This window comes from Myiozetetes cayanensis, unplaced genomic scaffold (genome assembly GCF_022539395.1).
Source record: "Myiozetetes cayanensis isolate MyiCay16 unplaced genomic scaffold, myiCay2020 scf746, whole genome shotgun sequence".
In the NCBI taxonomy this organism is placed as follows: Eukaryota; Metazoa; Chordata; class Aves; order Passeriformes; family Tyrannidae; genus Myiozetetes; species Myiozetetes cayanensis.
In genome coordinates, this window is record NW_026088016.1 from 1 (window position 1) to 22,498 (window position 22,498).

Here is a 22,498-nt window from a genome sequence, read left to right on the forward strand (position 1 = left end):
GAATCAAGCAGCAGTCTTTGATCCAGTTTTCTAACAATACTCTTCTATCAGCTTTGTTTCTTTAACCTTCTTTATGTCCTTTCCCACTCTGAGAGCCGGTACTGAGACCCTGTTTTCTATATCCAGTTTTGCTACTGCTTCTCTTGGGAGATCTTTCACATCCTGGTACCATCAGAAGGCCATCAGAAACACAGATCATGTTTACACAATTGAAACATAAAAGATTATTTCTCATAGCAGCATATCCTCTGTGTTAGCAACATAAGGTTATGTTCTCACAGCTGCAGCATAACCTCTATGTTAGCACCAAAAATCTCTACACTTCCCCCTTTTTCTTTAAACAAAGCAGACACAGTTTGAGCCATTAAGCTGCGAAAACATTGAACCAGACATGGCAGAAAAATACACATTCCTGGAAGCAGAAAGGCAACGGGTGCCAACCATTGTACAGTTTGCATAAGCTGATTCTGGGGAGGCTTTGGGAGGGCACCTGCCCTTCAACACCAGGGCTGCAGAGAACTGGGAAGCTTTACTGGGAGCACTGGGAGCAGGCGGTTGGTGTGATAACAAAAGCAGGGTCGGGGTGACACACGACCCCCCCAAACTCCAGGCAGGGATGGAATGGGAGGTCCCGGCTGGGCCCGAGGCCATGGGGAGGGGCTGCAGCTGCCACCGGCTCAGGAGCTCTGTGGGGAGAGAAAAGGGGGTGACAGCGGGGTGGGGGCAGGGGGGGCACACACGCTCTGCGGAAGGGGGGACACGACCCCCGGGGACCCCCCTTTACCTTCTCCCACAGGTAGAAGCCGAGCCCCAGCGCCAGGAAGACAAAACCCAACACGAAGCCCCCAACCCCCACCAGGATCTTGCTGTAGACGGTGTCCTGTGGCATCTCTGGGAGGAGCCGGGGAGGGTCAGGACCCCCTCCCTCTCATCCTCTTTAGGACCCTCCACCCCCCTCCCATCACCCCCGGGACCCTCCTGAACCCCTCCCAGTCCCTTCCCAGCCCCCCCTGAATTTCCCCGACCCCCTCCCAGTCACTCCAAGCCCCTCACAGCCTCCCTCCCATCCCTCCCAGGCTCCCCAAAACTCCCTCCCAGTTGCCCCCAGGACTCCCCACTGCCTCTCTCAGCCCTCCCAGGATGTCCCAACCTCCTCCTCAGCCTCTCCATTGCCCCCCAACCCCTTCCTGTTACCCCCACAGTGCCTCCCAGTGTCCCCAGTGCTCCCCCACACCCCTGGCCCCCCTGCCAGTGTCCCCCCGGTGCTGGGGGGGCCGGGCTGTACCCCAGTGCCAGCTGAGGGGGTGCTCCAGGCTGACGTGCTCCACCTGGCAGGTGTAGGTGACTCCGTGCTGGGGGGGGATTTCCAGCATCACCAGCACCTGGTAGGTCCAGTCCCCATTGGGGACCACGTTGGTGGCCACCACGTGCTCCGGCAGCTCCTGCCCATCCTGGAACCACCTCACCTGCACCGGGCAGGGTAGAAATCCATCACGGAGCAGAGCAGGCGGCCGGGGCCGGGCTGGGAGCTCGACGGCACCAGCGAGATGGACATGCTGGGGGGCACTGGGAGACGGGGTGGCACTGGGATGAGCTGGGGGAAACTGGGAGAGAGGGTAGAGGGCTTGTGGGACATTGGATGGCACTGGAAGGGACTGGGAATAGACTGGAGTAGAAGGGGTTGGGCTGGGGGGGCACTAGGGAAAGAGTTGGGAGATGTGGGAGTGAACTGAGAACGACTGGGAATGAGTGGAAGGGACTGGGAATGAGTGGGAGGGACTGGGAATGGAATGAGAGGATCTGGGAGTGACTGGGGGGGACTGGGAAGGACCCGAGCGGGACTGGGAGGTTGAGTCCTGGAGAGGATACTCTGCGCTGCCCGGCATCTGATGAGTCATCGGAGAACCGTTCTCTGATTGGCTGAGAGGAGGGAGAGCAGTGGCACCAGCGGGGTGGAGACGCGGGGGGAGCACTGGGAGAGACTGGAATGGACTGGGGGGCATAGGAAGAGACTGGGATGGACTGGGGGGCACTGGGAGGGGGCAAAAGGCCACGGGGATGGGCACAAGGAGGGTTGAGGGGTCTGGGGTGATTCCCAGGGAGAGTTTCAGGGGCTCCAGGGTCACTGCCGGGGCAGGGGAATTCCCGAAGGGACCCGCTCTGCCCCGCGCTCACCTCTCCTCCCCACGCTGAACGGGGTGAACATCTTGTAGTTGTGCCGGCACACCGTGTCCTCCGCAGCGCGTTTGTACTTCAGCCATTCCTGTTGGCTGTTCCACTGCCTGGCCTGGATCTCCCCATATGTGGTGTCCCCCACATAGACCCCCACATCGCTGTCGAAGTGCACCTCCTGCTCCCGGTTGTAGATGTACCTCTCCACGAACCTCACCCGCTCGGTGCCGTTGATGAAGTGACACTCAGCCTTTTTCAACTTCTGGAACACCCCTGTGTGTGCAGGACACGGGTCAGGGATGCCCCCTCCCCCTTCATCATCCCCCTGCCCCCCACAGCAGGTTGGGAGCTCAGGGGACCACCGCGGACTCCCCTTTCTCACCCCCCTCTGCCCCACGGCCGCCGCAGCACCGGCTCTTGGCTGGGGGGGAACCCCTCCATCAGCCCCCCCGGGGATGGACAGAGGGGTTGAGGACCCCTCCCCCCCCAGTGCGGATCCGATCCCACCCCCAGAGCCCCATGGCTCCAGTGATGGAGGACACCGAGGGACCCCCATGACACCCCTCTTCCTGCTCTCCCACCCTCCTTTTTCCCCCTTCTCTCACCCCTTTCCCACCGTTCCCCCTAATCCCAGACACCCCCCCCCGCACTCAGTGTGGGGCTCCCACCCCCCTCCCACTAATTCCGGGGGTTCCAACCCCTCTCCCACTCACTTTTGGGGCTCCCACCCCCTTTTCTCTCCTGTTTTCCCCCTTCCCGCCCCCCGCTCACCCGAGAGCTCCTCGCCCGCAGCCGGGGGGGCTCCCAGCACCACCAGTACCACCAGTACGGCCCCAGCTCCCCGCACACGCTCCATCCCCAGCGCCGGGCAGGTGCTGACACCCCAAAACCAGCCGGGCGGGGCCGTTTTGGGGGGTTTTGGACGCGCTCTGATTGGCAGAGGGAAAAGTTGGGGGCTCGTTTAGAGTCGAATCATCCCGGCAACTGATGAATCATCAGCGAAACGCGCTCTGATTAGCGGCAGGCTGCGTGAGCGCTTTCTCATTGGCTGAAGGCGATTCTGGGCGCTGCAGCCCCGGGGGTGGAGGGTTCTGGGCGTCCGTGGGGTGCGGAACAGGTGGGAGCTCAAGGACGACAACAAATGGTCATCCAGGGGTTCTGGAGCTCAGGTGAACCCAAAAACGGCGATCCAGGTGTCCCGAAGCTCCGACGTGCCACCAAAAACGAGTCGATTGACTGAGCTCGTTGAGGGCTCAGTTTGGGCCGGTTCTGCCCGGCAACTGATGACGTAATAGCATTGCTCGCTCCTATTGGCTGCTACTGGACTGACCCTGCCCGCGGCTTGGGGATCCAGGGTGGATTTTGAGGGGTCCCGGATTCCTGAGATTTGGCTTTGTGGTGACCTGGATACGCGGGAATGAGCTTCTGAGTGACCGAGGGTGCTCAATCTCCCCCTGTTCCGGGATTTGGGAGTCTGGGAGTGCCAAAACACCCCCTCCCCGTTCCCAGGATTTTCAGAGCTCCTCCACTCCCCACCAATAATCAGGACTGCAGAATACTGGGAAGCTTTACTGGGAGCACTGGGAGCAGCCGGCTGGTGTGAGAACAAAAGCAGGGCCGGGGGGGACACACGACCCCCCCAAACTCAGGGCAGGGATGGATTGAGGGGTCCCGGCTGGGCCCGAGGCCCCAGGGAGGGGCTGCGGCTGCCGCCGGCTCAGGAGCTCTGTGGGGAGAGAAAAGGGGATGACAGTGGGCTGGGGGGGCACACACGCTGTGGGGAAGAGGGGACACGACCCCCGGGGATCCCCCTTTACCTTCTCTCGCAGGTAGAAGCCAAGCCCCAGTGCCAGGAAGATGAAGCCCAAGACGAAGCCCCCAACCCCCAGCAGGATCTTAGTGTTGACAGTGTCCTGTGGCATCTCTGGGGGGAGCCGGGGGGGTCAGGACCCCCAAAACCTACCATAGACCACCCAAGACCCCACAAGCCCTGTCCTAGTCTCTCCCAGTCAACCCAGTACCCTATGAAACGTCTTCCCAATCCCTTCCCACAGAGAAGGGATCCCACAAAGCCACTCCCATCCCCTAGTCCCTTCCCAGCCCCCTCAGGACCCCTTCCAGTCAACCCAAGACCTCACAAACTTCCTTCCAGCGTTTCCAGACTACTCCTAAAAACTCCCTCCCAGTTGCCCCCAGGACTTCCCACCGCCTCTCTCAGCCCTCCGAGGACCCATCAGCCTCCTTCTCAGCTTCTCCATTTACCTCCAAACTCTTCCTGTTCCCCCCCCAGTCTCCGTCCCAGTTCCCCCCACAGCTCCCAGACCCCTGGCCCCCCTGCCAGTGTCCCCCCGGTGCTGGGGGGGCCGGGCCGTACCCCAGTGCCGGCTGAGGGGGTGCTCCAGGCTGACGTGCTCCACCTGGCAGGTGTAGGTGACCCCGTGCTGGGGGGGGATTTCCAGCATCACCAGCACCTGGTAGGTCCAGTCCCCATTGGGGACCACGTCGGTGGCCACCACGTGCTCCGGCAGCTCCTGCCCATCCTGGAACCACCTCACCTGCACCGGGCAGGGTAGAAATCCATCACGGAGCAGAGCAGGCGGCCGGGGCCGGGCTGGGAGCTCGATGGCACCAGTGAGATGGACACGCTGGGGGGCACTGGGAGAGACGGGGGAGACACTGGACTGAGTTGGGGGGCACTGGGAGGGACAGGGAAGACACTGGGATGAGCTGGGGAGGGCACTGGGAGAGATAGGGGAGACACTGGGCTGAGCTGGGGGGCACCAGAAAGAGGGGAGAGGGTTTGGAGGACATTGTTAGGGTTTTGGATGGCATTGGGAGGGACTGAGATGGGAGGGACTCGGAGTACACTGGGGTACAGGGAGAAGGGCTGGGAGACCAGTCAGGAGAGAGCTGGGATACGTTGGAGTGGACTGAGAAGGGCTGGGAATGTACAAGAGGATGTGGGAATGACTGAAATGGTCTGTGTGGCATTGGGAAGGACTAGGAATGAACTCAGAGGCTCTGGAAATGACTGGGATGGTCTGGGAGGGACTGGGAATGGACTGAGAAGGACCCTGGCGGGGTTGAGAATGCTGGGGGCAATTGGCACTGCTGGTCTGCCTGATAACTGATGAGTCATCAGAGAGACGCGCTCTGATTGGCTGAGGGGCGTTAGAGCTGGATGGCACCGCCAAGATGGAAACGGGGGCGCACTGGGAGAGACTGGGATGGACTGGCAGAGACTGGGGGGCACTGAGAGAGAGGGGCAAGGGCTGGCGATGGGCAAAAAGGCTACGGCGATGGGCAGTGGGAGGGTTGAGGGGTCTGGGGTGGAACCAGGGAGGGTCTGAGAAGCTCCAGGGTCATTCCCGGGGCAGGGCCGAGGGCACCCGCTCTGCCCCGCGCTCACCTCTGCGGTTCACCAGGAAGCGTTTCGATAATTGGTAGTTGGGCCTACAGAACATGTTCGCCTGAGCCCTCGCCTCCTCCAGCCAGTTCGAGTTGCTGTTCCAGATCCTGGCAATCTCCTCCCCATACGGGGTGTCCCCCACTAAGACCCCCACATCGCTGTCGAAGTGGACATACTGCTTCCGGTTGTAGATGGATCTCTCCACGAACCTCACGCGGTCGGTGCCGTTGATGAAGTGACACTCACTCGTGGACAACTCCAGGAACACCCCTGTATGTGCAGGTCACAGATCAGGGGGTGTCCTCCCTACCCCAGCAGCTCCCAGCACCAACAGCACGTTGGGAGCTCAGGGGGCCACCCCAGACCCCCCCTTTCCCACCTCCCTCTGCCCCACGGACCCCGCAGCACCAGCTCTTGGCTGGGGGGGAACGCCCCCATCAGCCCCCCAGGGATGGAGAGGAGGGTTGGGGACCCCCCCAGTGCGGATCCGACCCCCACCCTCGAGCCCCAGGAAACCGCTGTAGGGCTCCAGTGATGGGGGACACCGAGGGACCCCCATGACACCCCTCTTCCTGCTCTCCCACCCCCCTTTTTCCCCTCTCCCAAGCCTTTCCCACCGTCCCTCCAATCCCCAGAACCCCCGGTGCTCAGTTTGGGGCTCCTACTTCCCTCCCACTAATTCCGGGCGTTCCAGCCCCTCTCCCACTCACTTTTAGGGTTCCCACCCTCTTTCCTCCTTCCCGCCACCCCCCCCGCTCACCCGAGAGCTCCTCGCCCGCAGCCGGGGGGGCTCCCAGCACCACCAGTACCACCAGTACGGCCCCAGCTCCCTGCACACGCTCCATCCCCAGCGCCGGGCAGGTGCTGACACCCCAAAACCAGCCGGGCGGGGCCGTTTTGGGGGGTTTTGGACGCGTTCTGATTGGCTGAGGGCAAAATCGGGGCCCTTTTTAGTCGTGTCTTGCCGGCAACTGATGAGTCATCAGCGCAGCGCACTCTGATTGGCCAGAACTGCGTGGGAGCTTCCTGATTGGCTGAGGCCGTTGGGGGCGCTGCAGCCCCGGGGGTGGGGGGTTCTGGGGGGTCCGTGGGGTGGACCCGGTTGGGAACAACCCCCGATCTCCCCCCGGGGCCCGAGGGCGGAGCGGGCCCGGTTGGGAACACCCCGCTCGTCTCCGCCGCTGCAGCCGCTTCCCCTGCTCCGGCTGCCGCCGCTCGGCCCCGGCCGGTCCCGCGGGGGTCGCCGCTCCTGACGCGGGTGGAGGGGTCGGGCCGGGCCGCGCCCGCTGGTCCAGTCCGGTCAGGGGCTGCCACGGGGTTCTTTAGAGGATGGCTTCGAGGGCGAGATTAAGGCACAAAACTCCAAACGTTAGGTCTCAAACAGAGAATTGGCTTTATTGGTAACAACAAGTAAAAGGGGAAAAGCGGGGAGTGGGGAGGAGAGAGAGAGAAGGAAAAGGAAAGGAAAGGCTGAAAAAGGAAAATGCAAAAAGTTGCCAGCACCAGTGAGAGAAGCGGGTGTAGTCAGCCTCAGGCAGTCAGGGAAGGGCCGCTGGAGGGAAGCAGACTGGATCCGGAGTGAGCAGACTGGATCCGAGACAACCAGGAGACGCAGGCAGGTGGGACACGAGCAGGACAGAGCGAGCAGTGGGGCCCTCAGCCAGCACGGGACCCTGGACAACACCGACTGCATTGGACCGGACCCTCGGGCAACGCTGGGCACTGCCTTAAACACCCCCCGGTGGGCGCTCAGCGGCCAGCTTGGCTCCGGGCAGAGCTTTGCAGGGTGTCGGTGGGTTGAGCTGCTGGTACCCAGGCAGGCTGGCTCTGCCAAGGCAGGAAAATGGACCAGCTTTGTGTTGGAGAATCTCTGACACCCGCCCGTCCCTCGGGGCCGCTCCTCCGGTGACACGGGCCGGCAGCTTTTTATTCTATTTATTTTACTATATTCTCTGTACTTTATTCGATCCCCACCCGACCCCCGGAGCTGCACTTTCAGTGGACGGGGCAGCAGAGGCCCCTCATCGCTCCCTCACACCCCCCGGGACCGCCCCGGTGCTCCCTCGGTGCAGCTCTTTTAGGTACCAGGTGGCGGAAACCCCTCGGCGCAGCTATTTTATTCCATTTATTTTATTCTCTATATTTCATTCTATTTACACCAGGCAGGTGTAAAGAAGACCCCCCCAGTGAGGTTCTTCCCGGCTGTTTTTTGGAGTCACCCCCGGGGCCTCAGTGCCGAGTGAGGCTCTTGGTTTGGTTTCATCTATTTACGGATTTGTTGGATTCTGGTATTTATTTGTATATTTTATTTATTTTCTTGTTGTTATGTATTTATTTCTACAGCTTATTTATTCTTGTTTGTCTATATATTTGTCCCAGGTTGGACTTGGCTCCCAGCCAAGTGCCTGGACCCCAGGGACAAAGCCTTCCCCCTCCCTCTCACTCTCGTGTAATTGACCGAAAAGATCACGAAAAAGAAAATCAAAAGAACTCAAACCGAACTGAATTTTAAGTGGAAGATTTATATATATATATATATATATATATATACACACAAAGAAAATTATATACAGGGAACCCCCCAAAGGGGAAAAGGGAAGGGAAAGGGAAAAGGGAAAAGGAATAAAAAGGGATATAACGCAAATACTTCCCTCCAGAGATAGCGAACCACACCACACAACCGCCGGCACTCTCTGCCTCTCAAGGCCAACCAGATGCGCTAGGCCTCACTCCCTCGCCCGGGCAGAGCGACAGCAAAGCTACCTTCACCTTCGGTCCACCGGAAGAAAGAGAGCGAGAGTTTCCTCTCTCTTCTTATTTATACTTTTGCTTACGTAAAAATCGTATGGAATACTGGGAACATGGCCTTGGTTCCTTGGTTACAACCTGGTCACCAAGGAAGGCCTAGTCTTAAAACTACTACAATATTTTATTTATTTATCTATTTCTTTAATAGTATTTATTTTTATCTGTTTATATATTATTTGTTTCTTTATTTCTATAATTCATTTGGTTGTTTTATATAATTTTGTCAAGTCATTTATTTGCTTGTTTAATTTATTTATTTGCTTATAAATTAATCTATTTTTAAATTTTCAATTATATATAATGTTTCAATTACTTGTTTTATAATTTTCGATATTTTTATGCAATTTTATCATATAATTTTATTGATTAGCATATATACTCTAATTCATCTGTTTATGTAAGTTTGTTTATTTGTTTATATCATTATATTTGTTTATATAATTTAATGTACTTGTATCTAATGGTTTGTTCTATAATTTTAAATATTTCTTTATGTAATTTTATTTGGTCATATTTTATTTATTAGCATCTATAATTCAATTAATTTTTATATAATTTTATTTTGTTTATTAATTTTTATATGTCTACATAGCTTTATTTTATTGTTTAATTGTAACCATTAGCTTATTTAATTTTATTTAATTGATTATAGTTATTTGTTTATATAATTTTAGTTATTAGGGTATATAATTTGATTTATTCAATGATATATTATTTATCAGCATAAATAATCTAATGTCTTTGTTTATACAACTTTATATGATGATTTATATAATTTGATTGAATTGTATATATATAATTTTGTTTCTTTGAATATGTAATTTTATTTACTTCCTTAAGTAGTTTTATATATTTGTTTAATTTTTACCATTAGTTTATCTTTCATTTCTTTATTTACTTGTGATTATTTTTTATATAATTTTAATTATTAGCATATATAACTTCATCTATTGATTTATATAATTTGATTTATTGGCATATATAATCTGATTTCTTTGTTGATATAATTTTAATTATTTGTTTATATAATTTATTTCTGTAATTTGATTTATTTATTTCTATAATTAGTTTTATCCATTTCTATAATTTTTTTAATTACATATAGAAATTTGTTTCTTTGAATATATAATTTGATGTATTTCTTGATATCTTTTTATTTCTTTGCTTTCTTCCCTTTTCCCAGCCAGGGCCTCTCTGGTTTCTGGGCCATGTCCGGGGGGTCATTAAAGCTGATTCCGGAGGGGATTGCCCAGTTTGCAGGGACAGCCCCAAAGGCCACCTTTCCCTTTCCCTTTCCCTTTCCCTTTCCCTTTCCCTTTCCCTTTCCCTTTCCCTTTCCCTTTCCCTTTCCCTTTTCCCTTTTCCCTTTTCCCTTTTCCCTTTTCCCAGCTGGAAAAGGCTGGAAAGGCTCCAGAGGAGCTTCCCCCATGGCACACTTGGTTTTCCAGCAGGGACAGAGGTCTGGCAGTTTTGCCAGAAGGAACATCGGGATTTATTCCCAGAATCAGGAAATATTGACCAGAGGGAAGTGCAACCCATACTTACTCCGAGTTTCCCTAAATCCAAGTGTTTCCCAGGAGTGAAATGCCGAGTGCTGACTCACAGATTCCAGGGCCGGGGATTCTCCAAACCTGGTGTCTCAGTTTGACAAGATTACAACTTAGAAATGAAGACACTTCAGGTGGAAGTGTGGGAAAGGAAAAGAAACAGCTTTTTATTCCCAAAAGCTGAACAACCAACCAATGGTGCCACCAAAACCTTTCCGAAGAAACCAAACCAAGTCCCGAATGCCCAGGTGGGGGGAGGAACCCACGGCAAGGCAGGCAGGGGGCGGGGGAAAGGCAGGGCTGTGCCGGCAGGTCAGAGCTCTCGCAGCCACGTGTGCTCGCAGCCAGCCTGGAAAGGGCCTTTTGTCCCCCCAGGCAGTCCCAAAGCAGAACCCCTCGCTCCGTGATGGGTCGGTCTCTCTCTCTCTCGCTCGTCCTGCGCGAGGTGTCCAGCGGGGAAACAAAACTTCCTCTCAGGGCAAGAGAAAGAGGCGGCCGAAAACCGGGCTCTGCTCCGTGCGGTGCCGCCAAAGCCCCAGAGCCCCGAACAAAGGACTCCCCGCCCTCCCCGTGGGCACCGCGGTGTCCCCAGAGCTGCCCTGTCCCCACTGCCGCTGCCCAGTGCCTGCGGCTCTGCCCCCACCCCATCCCGGGACACATGGATGGGGGGAATGGGGGGCGACACTGGGAAAACATTCCAGCAGCTCTTTGCAAACCTGACACCTGGTTCCCAGACATTCCCAAAGAAGGGGCTTCCCGGGGCCGTGGCCTCGAGCGAGGGACCGACCTTTGTATTGAACCAGCTCCTGGAGAGACACGTTCCCCTCCCTGTCCCCATTCCCATTCCTGCTGTCCTCATCCCTGTCCCCATTCCCATCCCTGTCCTCATTCCCATCCCCGTCCCCATTCCCATTCCTGGTGTCCCCATCCCTGTCCCAATTCCTACTCCTGGTGTTCCCATCCCTGTCCCCATTCCCAGTATCTGGTGTCTCCAACTTGCTCCCAGTGTCCCCATCCCCATTCCCATTCCTGGTTCCCAGAGAGGAACTCTCAGATGCCAGAGGAGGGAACCAGGATTTACTGTCCAAAGCAGGAGATTTTCACACCACAATTAAAGCCTCAGCAATAATTGTGCTCCTGGGTTTCACACATGGAAAAGCAGGAAGTTGATCCATCGGGGAGAGCTGCAGCGGGCTGGGCTGGGTGGGAGCAGCGGGATGAGCTCTGCCAGCAGCTCCTGCCTTTCCCCAGGGGTGGATCCAGCTCCGGGATCGCTCAGGCCGTGATTCCTGCCGGGATGAGAGTGGGGAAAGGAGTCCCCATGTCCCTGTTCCCATCCCAGGGGATGGATCCGGCTGGGGAGCCCATGGAGAGCAGCAACTGCTCCGGATTCCCTCCTGATCCTGCTCCGTCCATCCCACCCCAATCCCACTCCAGAATCCAGCCCCGATCCCAGCCCACAATTCCACCTGATCCCACTCTGCAATCCTGCCCTGAGCTGCAATCCCATTCCAATCCCGCTCCATCCATTATGCCCTGATTCCCCTCTGGAATCCCGGGATCCATCCTGGCATCCCTGCAGAGAGGATCTGGATCCACACACGCTGCTGGTACTCACTGGTGGGTGCAGGGTCGTATCCATTGCCCTCCCTCTTCCCTATGGAAAGAAAGTGGGATCAGCACCTGTGGCATAGGATCCCCGGAATGCTGCCAGGCAGATCCGGGCCCCTTCCCGACCCCCATCCCGTGAGTTACCGGCTCGGAGCTTCCAGACACCGACTGCGACGAGGCCGATGATGACGATGATGGCAGCGATGACGGACACAGTGACCAACACCGGGGTGGAATTCCAGACGGATTCTGGCTCTGGGAAGGGTGGGGGGGTGAGCAGGGAAGGGTTACCCTCATCCTGCTGCCCCACACTCCCAAATTCCTCGTTCCCACATGCCCAGTTGCCACATTGCCCGTTCCCAGGCTCACCCCAGGCGAAGATCCCGGGCTCCGGCATTCCGGCGTGCTCCACCCGGCACCGGTACTGCTCCCGCTCCCCCGGCAGCGCCTCGATCCTGGCCCAGCTGTGGAAGGTGCCGTCGCTGTTGGGAACGATCCCGCCCCACTCCGTCTCCTGATCCCGGATTTCATCCCCCTTCATCCAGTTGATCCCGATGATCCCGGGGTAGAATCCATACGCGTGACAGGACAACGTCAGGATCCCGTGTTCCTCTTTCCCAGACACGTGGACATCAGGGGGCTCTGGAATGGGATAACGGTGAGATCCATCCATGGAATTCCCATAGGAATGGGATTGGAGTGAGATCCATCCACAGAATTCCCATTAAAATGGGAAAACAGTGGGATCCATGCATGGAATTCCCATGGGAGTTGAATGACTCAGATTCATCCATGGAATTCCCACGGGAATTCCCGTGTTCCTCAGTTCCACCCTCCCAAATCCCACATTCCTAAATCCCACATTCCCACGGGAATTCTGTCTCCCTCACCTTTGTGCTCCAGCGCCTCCCGCCCGTATCCAACGTATTTCCGGAGCCATTCCGGACAGATGTTCCCCAGGTAATGTGTCCGTCTCTCCACCTCGATCCCATCGTGTTCCCATTTCCTCTTGGTGATCTGGGCAGCTCCATCGGCCGCCACGAAGCTCCTGGATCCCAGCTCGAAGGAGAGGAAATCCTGCCCATCGTAGCTGTACCGACTGGATCCACGGACGCTCCCATCGGACAGGAGGTCACAGCCATAAAGTGTCTGCACTGTGTGGAGACCTGGGGGGTGGGATCAGATCCATGGAGACCCTGGAATTGTGTCCCAGCCCCACAGAGCCCCATTCCAGCCCTATGGAGTGCCTTGGATCCCCATCTCAACCCCACACATCCCATCCCAGCCCCACACATCCTCCCGTTCCCCAGCTCCCCACACTCACCCCCACTCCAGTTGTACCGGGCCCCCACTGTCTCCAGGTCAGCAGCAGCCACGAGCCGATTCCTCTCATTTCGCTGGGTCCCTTCATCCCAATATCCTGGCTCAGGTCCAGCTGCCATCCACGGCGTCAGCGGCTCCATCCGGCCCCGCTCGCTGTCGTAGCGCACAAAGGGGATCCCGTCCACGTATCCCAACATCATGAATTGAGGGATCCCCGGGCTGGGCTCCGTCACCGCCACATCCAGGTAACGCAGGGAGTGGAGAACTGGGGGCACACAGAGATTTGGGGTGTCCAGAGGGGTCATGGGTCAAGGAAAGGGGGAATTGGGAGACCTGGGAGAGCCGGGAAGGGGGTTTGGGGATCCCAGGGCCAAGGAAAGGAGGATGTAGGGACTGGGAGAGGTGGGATGGGGCATCCAGGGGTCCCTGTGCCCAGGAAAGTGGGGCCTGGGGAGCCCCAGTGTTGGGGAAAGAGGAGTCATGGGGTGAGGAGACCCAGAATGTCTGGGAAAGGGGGTGCAGGGGGATGTTGGTATAGGATAAAGGGGTCCAGGGGGGTCCTGGTGCCAGTAAAGAGAGTCCAAGGGGTCCCAGAGTAAAGGAAAGGGGTGTACAGATGTTGATAGAGGTGAGCTGGAGGGTCTAGGGGGTCCCTGTGCCCAGGAAAGGGGGGCCCAGGGGTCCCTAGTGTTGAGGAAGGGGGGGGTCACACAATGGGGAGACCCAGGATGTTTGGGAATGGGGGTCCTGCAAATCCTCAGTGTAGAGGAAAGGGGGCTGGGGGCTGGGAAAGGTGGGATGGCTGGAAAGGGGGCACAGGGGGGTATTGGTGCAGGATAAGGGAATTCAGGGGGGTCCCTGTGCCAGGAATGGAAGTTCAGGGGGTCCCTGTGCCCAGGAATTGCTGTCGAGGGCGTTCCCGGTGCCTGGGACCCCCCTGCAGGAAGCACAGGGAGGGAAGAACTGGGGGGGGTCACAGAGATTGGCAGGTCTGGGGTGTCCAAGGGTCAAGGAAGTGGAACTGGGAGAGCTGGGAGAGCTGAGAAGGGTCCAATGTTCAAGGCAAGGGGGGCTGGGACTGGGAGAGGTGGGATAGGGGATCCAGGGAGTCCCTGTGCCCAGGAAAGGGGGGGTCCAGTGGCCCCCGGTGTTCAGGAAAGTCACGTCTGGGGGCTGGGAAAGGCAGGAATGGGGGTCCAGGGGGTGCCAGGGTCAAGGAAAAGGGAGGATCAGGGGGCTAGGAAAGGTGAGATTGCCAGGAAAAGGCGCACAGGGGGGGATTTGTTGAGGCTAAGGGGGTTCAGAGGGGTCCTGGAGCCGGGGATGGGGGTGCAGGGGGTCCTGGTGCAGGGTAAGGGGCTGCAGGGGGATCCCTGTGCCTGGAATGGAGGTTCAGGGGGTCCCTGTGCCCAGGAAAGGAAGTCCCAGGAGTTGCCAGTGTTGAGGAAAGGTGGCTCTGGGGGCTGGGAAAGGCAGGAATGGGGGTCCAGGGGCTCTCAGGGTCAAGGAAAAGTTGAGTCTGGGGTCTGGGAGAGGTGGGATGGCTGGAATGGAGGTTCAAGGGGGTCTTGCTGCCACACAAGGGGGTAAAGGGGGGTCCTCGTGCCCCAGAATGGAGGTTCAGGGGGGTCCCAGTCCCAGAGAAGGTGGGTCAGGGTGTTCTGGGTGCTGAATCAGGAGGTGCAGGGGTGTCCCCATTCCCAGAAATGGAGGTTCAGGAGGGTCCCAGGGTCAAAAGAAGGGGGGTGAGGGCACTGGGACAGGTGGGATGGAGGTTCAGGGGCTTCTTGTGCCCAAGAAAGGGGGGTCCAGGGGTACCCAGTGTTGAGGAAAGGGGGGCCTGGGGACTGGGAAAGGCAGGAATGGGGGTCCAAGGGGTCTCAAGGTCAAGGAAAAGCAGGGTCTGGGGTCTGGTAGAGGTGGGATGGCTGGGAAAGGGGTGCAGGGGAGTGTTGGTGCAGGATAAGGGGGTTCAATTGGGTCCTGGAGCTGGGGATGAGGGTCCAGGGTTGTCCCAGTACCCCAGAATGCGGGTCCAGGGGGGTCCCAGTGCTGGATCAGGGGGTGCAGAGGGATCCCTGTGCCTGGAAATGGAGGTTCAGGGTGATCCCCGTGCCCAGGAATGGGGGTTCAGGAGGGTTCCTTGTGCCAGGAAATGCAAGTTCAGGGGGGTCCCTGTGCCCAGGAAAGGGGGGGTCCAGTGGCCCCCAGTGTTCAGGAAAGTCACGTCTGGGGGCTGGGAAAGGCAGGAATGGGGGTCCAGGGGGTGCCAGGGTCAAGGAAAAGGGAGGATCAGGGGGCTGGGAGAGGCAGGATTGTCAGGAGAAGGGGCACAGGTGGGTATTTGTTGAGGCTAAGGGGGTTCAGAGGGGTCCTGGAGCTGGGGATGGGGATTCAGGGGGTCCTGCTGCAGGATCAGGGGGTTCAGGGGGGTCCCAGTTCCCAGAAATGGGGGTCCAGGGGTGTCCCTGAGTCGGATAAGGGGGTGCAGAGGGATCCTTGTGCCAGGAATGAGTGTCCAGGGTGGTTCCCGTTCCCAGGAATGGGTGTCCAGAGGGGTCTCTGTGACCAGGAATGGGAGTTCAGGGGTGTCCTGGCGCTAGATAAAGGGGTTCAGGGGGTCCCAGTGCCCAAAAGTGGAGGTTCAGGGGGATCCCTGTGCTCGGGAATGGAAACTGGGGGGGTCCCAGTGCAAGATAAGGAGGTTTAAGGGGGTCCCGGTGCTGAGGCAGAGGGTGCCGGGGGGACATCAGTGCCCAAATATGGAGGTTCGGGAGGATCCCGTGCTGGGGAATGGGTGTTCAGGGGGGTCTCGATGCCCAGGAATGGAAACTGGGGGGTCCCGGTACCGCATAAGGAGGTTTAAGGGGGTCCCGGTGCTGAGGGAGAGGGTGCGGGGGGGTCCCGGTGCCCGGGAATGGAGGTTCAGGGAAGTGCCGGGGCCCGGCAATCAAAGTGGCCGAGTTGCCCGTTGCGGGGGTCCCACTTACCCTTCGGCTGCCCCCCCGAGCCCCCCGGCAGCGCCAGGAGCGCCAGGAGCGCCCCCAGCCCCAGCGCTGGAGCCATCGCGCTGCTCCGCTGGCCCCGCCTGGCGCAGTTTGGGAGATGGAAAGCGAAAGTGCCCGAGGGAGCGCGGGGGGCGGGCACGGGGGAACTGCCGGGAATTGCCCGCGATCCCCTTCGGGACCCCTCCCGGCACCGCCCCGGGTCCCCCCGCCACCCCCGGGCACCCGGGACGGGCACGAATCGCGGCACCCCCGGCAGACGAACCCAAACACGGAGCCCCTGTAATAAACTATATTTTAAAGGGGATTCTTTTTTGTTAGGCTTAGTAAAACTTCAGGACATTGATATGTGATTTCCGTGTGTATTTCCCATATATCTGTTAACTGCCTCTAACAAGCTGGCGTTTGTTCTCGAGGCTGATAAGAAGGGGGGAGGGAAGTCTGGCACTGTAATCAAACGGCACCGGCTGGGGATACTGAGGAGCTTCCTCTAAACAAGAAGTCAAAGTGATTTATATAGACGATAAGACTGGAAGGGGAGGAAAAATACCTACTAAAGGCGCATGCTCCAAGCCGGGTTCATCTTGCGGACATCGAGGAAGACTAAAAATCTTCATCACAGAGACCCCGGCCCACAAAGAAACCCCCAGACCACGGACGCCGGTAACACAGCCCAGGAACATGCATGGGGAAAACTTTACAACTGAGCATGTGCAAGAAGCACATGCCCCGGACTATGTATGGATAAGAACCTATGTACTGAGCATGTCTGGACGGCGAACCGGGGGGTTCAAAAGGGGAAGTTTGAGAGCTTGAGGGGGGCGAGCTGTGAGAGAACTTTCTTTTGTTCTAAACAGCCCCCCCCTCCCGGCGCGCCGATTGTTTATCTACCGCTTACTAATAAATTTGCTTGCTATTGTAAATTGGCTCCTTCAACTCCTTTAAGGCATTGCTGGTAACCTATAACACTTGTCACAGCTCCTCTACTGGGCAGTAAATAATTCTGATTGAGATATTTGTCCTCAATCATTATCACAAAAATCCTAGATATGTATTTATATAAATAAATCTGGTTTGTCGTCCAGACCCCTAGGATGTCACCGTGTCACTGCCTGGGAGATCCCAGCTGGGCATTGGTCAGCTGAGCATAAAACCTCTTGGCTTTTATTTCTCTTTTTTTTTTTTTTTTTTAATCTTCCTTTTCATTACAATTATTAATAATGCTGTGACCACCTGTAATTATTATTATTTTTATACTTTTTGTTTTTTTTCAATTATTAATTTTTTTCCTGTCTCTGCTGACAGATTCTGGGTGTTTTAATGTGGATTTAAAAGATCCACACAGATGTTTTCACGTGGATTTAAAACATCCACACGGGTGTTTTAATGTGGATTTAAAACATCCACACGGGTGTTTTAATGTGCATAGCCATGAAATAATTAATATATCATTTAAAATGCTATTCAATTATCAATTTGTGGTATCCAGGGGGGGAAACAAAAATCAACTTACTAGCAGCCTGCTCGTGGAACTCCTTCCCACCTCGCTGTTCAGCTGCCTCAGTGGCTGTTTAATCAAACCATCCAGCAGGTCAGGATGTAAATATGAATTGTTACAGTGTCTCCAGTTAAATCCAGGCTTCTCAAAAATACAGAATGTAAAGTGTGTGTGCGTGTGAGGAGCAGCTCTTAAGAACGACCATTTCAAAGCTGCTTTTTCCCCCCCGAGTGGGGGGACACGGGCAGGGCGAGGACCCCTCGGTGGGCTCTGGGTGATGCCCCGAGGGTGGGGAAGCAAAGCCTGGAGGGGGGGTTTGGGAGCTTCAAAACCTTCACCATCAGTCCCCTCCAGCTCCAAAACGTTCTCCTCACATCCCTGAGCGTGGAAATTCCCAGAAAATCCCTCAGGGATTTCCTGATCCCGGCTGTCACCCCCCCTCCCCCCGGAGTCCCTTTGGATGCAGCAGGAGATTCCCTGCCTGATTCTGGGGCAGAGCTGCTCAGGTCACCCCACAACCCCCTCTGTGGTGGGGACAGCTTTGCCCTTGGGGACTGTGGTGGTTTGATCCTCTCTGGGCAGTCTTTGTCCGCATTCTCCACCAAAAACGTTTTGTTTTGTTTTTCATTTGGGGAGAATAATATTAGGATTTATTACTAGCAAAATAAAACTGAAGAACTACATCTACAATAATTCTATTTGTGTAAATACATAGTACTTTTACCTAAATAAAGTTTTATTTTGCTAGTAATAAATCCTAATATTATTCTCCCCAAATCAAGTCTCTTTTATCTGCATAAACCTTCTCTCAACTCACAGTAATTGTGTGTGGGGTGTGAGAGCAAATTAACCCAGAGCAAAACCACGACAGGGACACCGGCAGGGACACCAGGGCCACCCCCCCGAGTGGGACCCCCGGACACCTCCAGCCCCGGGAGCCCTGAGCGAGTGGAAACCACCACCACCACCACCATCATCATCATCATCATCATCATCATCATCATCATCATCATCACGGCTAATTGAGATTTGAGAAGCCATCATTTACCTGTAATAATTTATCTGGTTAAAGAACGAACCGAATGCTTTTCCCAGACACATCTGGCGAAGGATTTCTCATCTTTCTCCTGCCTTTCTGTGTCTTGATCGTGTCATTCATCCTTAATTCCTGTTATTTCCTGGCCCTTTCCAGTGCTGGTGTCTGTTCTGTGATTTCAGTCCCTTCTCCTTCATTTGGGTTGATTCACTGAGAGTAAAATAAACGAGGGAGGATCTTGGCACTGCTCCTAAGGGAATGTTCTGAGCTGAGTTTTCCCCCTTTCCAAACTGTTTTCTCCTCGATGGTGAAGCAACCAGGACTGGATGGGCAGGAGCTGAAAAACAAAGCTGTTTATTTACAGAAAGAGCAGCAAAAACAATGGACTAAAAGACGTGTTGACACTGCAAGAATCTTTATAAACCAGAAGGTATAAAATATATTTACATTACAAGGGCCTGGATAACAATAAAGGAGAGGGTGATTGAAACCTTTTACACAACGTTTTTGTCCTGCAGGAATAAGGGTGGCAAACTAGACGTGTTTATACAAATATATATATTTCTATAAATATATATCTCTTTATTATATATTTATAGAAATATATTTTTCTATATATATTTCTGTATTATATATTTCTATAAAGATATTTTAATCATATATTCATATAAATAATAATTTTTATATTTATATATAACATATGAAGACTGGCCATTATTATTATTATTGTAAAATATATTTAATGCATTTATATATTAAAATATTTATATAATATATTATATATTTATACATTATATATTACTAATACATTAATATCTTTAAAAATTATTAATATATTTATCAATATATATATATTGATATAATATATTTATTATGATAACGATTAGACAAAAAGATCTTAATCAGAACCGTTCACCACCCCGGTCCAGGAGCTGTAAAACGTGATATAAAAGTGCCCTGGGAAGCAACTCTGAAGAAATTGTGTTAAAGCAACTGCACTAAAGCAAAATAATTATTAACAATTATTAATTAGAGGTTGATGTCGCTCCCCCAGACCGACGACGCACCCCCCGCCCCTCTTCTTCTTCTCCTTTGTTCCTCCCCAGCCCAAATCTTCATTTCGGTGGTCCCAGTCCTCTTCCCCGCTCAGTTTTGGAGTTCCACCCCCCCCCTCCCCGCTTTTTGGGGCTCTGCCGGTGTGGGTGGGGGGGATCTCTGTGAACGATAAAGGGATTTGGGGGAGATTTTCTTTTTTTTGGGGGTGGCCACCCCAAGCCCCCCAAACGACCCCCCAGGGACACCCCCCCAGCCTCGGGAGGACCCCCCTCCCGACCCCCACGGTTCGGGATCCGGAGGGATCCGGGGGGGGAATTTGGGGGGTCCTTGGGGGGGCTCCCGGCTCGGAGCGAACGCCGCAGCCAATGGGAAGGCAGGGATCCGTGACAGACAGCCAATTAGACCAATAGAAGAGCGTCTATCTCGAAAAGGCCCGCCCACGCTCCAGCAAATGGGAAGCGAGGGGGCGCTGACGGACAGCAGGAGCAGCCAATGGAAAGGCGAGGCCCCGCCTCTGGGGCGGAACGCGCTCTCTGAGTGGCGGGGGCAGCGCGCAGACCCGGAAGTGGGGGCGCCGGGCGGGCGGGCGGTGAGTGGGGGGCGCCTCGTTGGGGGTGGGTGGGGAGGGGATCCCCAAAAGTGCTTCGGGGGGCTGGGAGGGGTCCCCGGGCTTGTTTAATGTGTCCCTGGGGCTCTCCTGGGATAGCGGGGCTGTTTTCGTTGGGCTGGAAGAACCCTGGGGTGGTTTGGGGGTCCGTAGGGGTGGGGGGACTCGGGAGGGGCCCCGGGTTGATTTAGGGGGCTGGGGGATGTCTCAGCTGGTTGCGGGGGTGAGGGGGCGGCCCTGGGCTGGTTTTGGGGCCCTTGGAGAGGCCTTGGAGGGGGGGGCTGGTTTAGGGCTACTGGAGGGAGGGGATCCCTGGGCTGGTTTGGAGGCCCTTTGGGAGGCTCAGGGGAGGGGTGCTGGTTTGGGGGTCCCTGGGCTGGTTTTAGGGTCCTTGGAGAGGCCCTGGGGGGGGTGGTTTAGGGGTGCTCGAGGGAGGGAGGGCGTCCCTGGGCTGATTTTGGGGGGATTAATTGGGGTGATTTGGGGATTTTTGGCAGCTTTGAGACCCCCCTTTTTTGGGGGGGGGAGGAGTGCCACCCCAATATCCCCGTTTGCCTCCCCCTCTTCCTCCCACAATTCCCCCTTTTTCACTGGAATATCCCTGGATTTGGGGTTGGTTTAGGGGTGCTGGAGCGAGGGAGGGGGTCCCTGGGCTGGTTTTGGGGTCTTTGGAGAGGCCCCGGTGTGGGGGGGCTGTTTTGGGGGTCCCTGGACTGGTTTGAGGGCCCTTTGTGAGGCCCTGGGGTGTGGGGGGGGCTGCTTTAGGGAGTCCCTGGACTGGTTTTGGGGGGATTAATTGGGGTGGTTTGGGGATTTTTGGCAGCTTTGGGATCCCCCCCATTTTTTGAGGGGGGGTCCCACCCCAACATCCCCTTTGCCTCCCCCTCTTCCTCCTGCAAGTTTTCCCTTTTTTTACTGGAATATCCCTGGATTTTGGCCTGCAGGGCCTCTCCGCGGTCCTGCCGCGCCTCGCCCGCTTCCCGGAGCTCCGGAGCCTCCGGCTGCCCTACAGCAACGTGGATGTGCGGCGGGAGGCGGCGCCGGGAATTCGTGCTTGGCCACGGAGCTGGGAAAGCTGCGGGGCCTCCGGGAGCTCAACCTGGGATCCTCCAGGCTCTCCGGGAGTTTGGGAGACGTCCTCTGGTAAGTTCCCCTCCCTTGCTGTGATTCCGTTATCCCGCAATTCCATGATTTCAAAGCACCACGATCCCGTAATTGCTCCACTCCAGGATTCTCAAGGGTTGAACTTGAACCGTCTGGAAGGCCTTTTCCAACTTTAATTCCTCCTTGGCCCTGTGATCCCCAGAGTTCCCAGATTTCCCTGTTTCCAGAGGGCAGCCCATGCCGCATCCCGGAGCTCTGCCAGATGCTCCCGGCTGGCTCCATGGCTCCAGAATCCCCTCATCCTGTGATTCCCTGACTCCAGAACCCAATAATCCCATGACCCCGTGATTCCATGCCCTCCTAGCTCCATGATCCCATGGCTCCGTGACCCCACAGTTCCAAGGCTCCCTGCTCTCCCCAAGGCTCCACAATCCCACCATTCTCACAGGTTGAATTCCAATTCCTGGAGCTCTTTTCCAACCTCAGGGATCCCCCAGTTACCCCAGTGAAGGGAGTTGTAGCTCTTGTTCACCCTGCAGGGAATTGGGGGGGCCATCCCGACCCTTCCCGTTTTCCTGGAGCTCCGTGACATCACGGGGGTCACACCCTCTCCTTCTTCCTGCCCCGGCAGCGAACTCCAGACCCCTCTGGAAAGCCTGGAATTGGCCTTCTGCTCCCTCCTGCCTTCCGACCTCTCCTTCCTGTGCCGGAACCCCCACGCGCCGGCCCTGAAGAGGCTCGACCTGAGCGGCCACGACTTCTCCCGGGGCCTCCTGCGGCCCCTCCAGCAGCTCCTGGAGGAGGCCTCGCCCTCCCTGCTCCACCTGGACCTCATGGAATGCCGTCTGGGAGACTCCCAGCTGGAATCCCTGCTGGCCTCGCTGCGCCGCTGCTCCCGCCTGCGCTCGCTGGGGCTCTTCGGGAATTCCGTGTCCAGGGCCGGGCTGGGCGCTCTGGTGCGGGAGACGGCGGCGCTGCCGGAGCTGAGCCTGGTGGTGTATCCCATCCCCACGGATTGCTACGGGCAAGGGATGGATCCCAGCCAGGCCTCAGAGGAGCATCTGGACAGGGAATGTTTGGGAGCACTGGGCACGGAGCTGGAGCGGCTCCTGGAGAGCTCCGGGAGAGCCGGAGCCGTCTGGACCTGCGACCCCTACGGACACGCGGGGCTGGATTTCTTCTCCCTGTAGCTGGGGGAGCGCTCGGACCCCTAGGGAGGAGCTCAGGGCATCAGGACCTCCTTCTTCCAAGGATTTGGGGGTGTCCCGCCTCGGCTGGGCGGGGTTTGCCTCCTCCCGGTGTTTTCCAACTTTAATTTCAGG

General features: G+C 55.9%; 2 protein-coding genes and 2 pseudogenes across 5 annotated transcripts; 1 reads left to right on the forward strand and 3 right to left on the reverse strand.

Moving 5' to 3' along the window:
- Positions 1-13: 13 nt before the first annotated feature.
- LOC126652282 (class II histocompatibility antigen, B-L beta chain-like) lies at positions 14-3,622 on the reverse strand (annotated as a pseudogene).
- Positions 3,623-3,753: 131 nt separating this feature from the next.
- On the reverse strand, positions 3,754-6,518 carry LOC126652283 (class II histocompatibility antigen, B-L beta chain-like; annotated as a pseudogene).
- Positions 6,519-10,077: 3,559 nt separating this feature from the next.
- Positions 10,078-18,731, reverse strand: LOC126652281 (class I histocompatibility antigen, F10 alpha chain-like). Of its 4 annotated transcripts, none has more exons than XM_050338972.1 (7): positions 18,422-18,731; positions 12,872-13,135; positions 12,438-12,713; positions 11,917-12,189; positions 11,692-11,802; positions 11,555-11,593; positions 10,078-11,225 (listed from the first exon to the last, which is right to left on the reverse strand). In XM_050338972.1, exons 2-7 carry the CDS (start codon positions 13,068-13,070, stop codon positions 11,212-11,214), a joined length of 912 nt encoding a protein of 303 aa, XP_050194929.1. In that variant the 5' UTR covers positions 13,071-13,135; positions 18,422-18,731; the 3' UTR covers positions 10,078-11,211. The 4 variants fall into 4 exon arrangements, with proteins under 4 accessions (XP_050194929.1, XP_050194928.1, XP_050194927.1 ...); XM_050338971.1 differs by lacking the exon at positions 18,422-18,731 and adding an exon at positions 16,430-16,586; XM_050338970.1 differs by lacking the exon at positions 18,422-18,731 and adding an exon at positions 16,426-16,575.
- A 1,185-nt stretch (positions 18,732-19,916) lies between these two features.
- On the forward strand, positions 19,917-22,485 carry LOC126652284 (leucine-rich repeat-containing protein 14-like). The gene is given in 4 exon segments (XM_050338974.1): positions 19,917-20,079; positions 20,922-21,110; positions 21,113-21,215; positions 21,808-22,485. Coding segments are annotated over 4 exon segments (1,014 nt in total). The 3' UTR covers positions 22,367-22,485.
- The last annotated feature ends 13 nt before the right edge of the window (positions 22,486-22,498 follow it).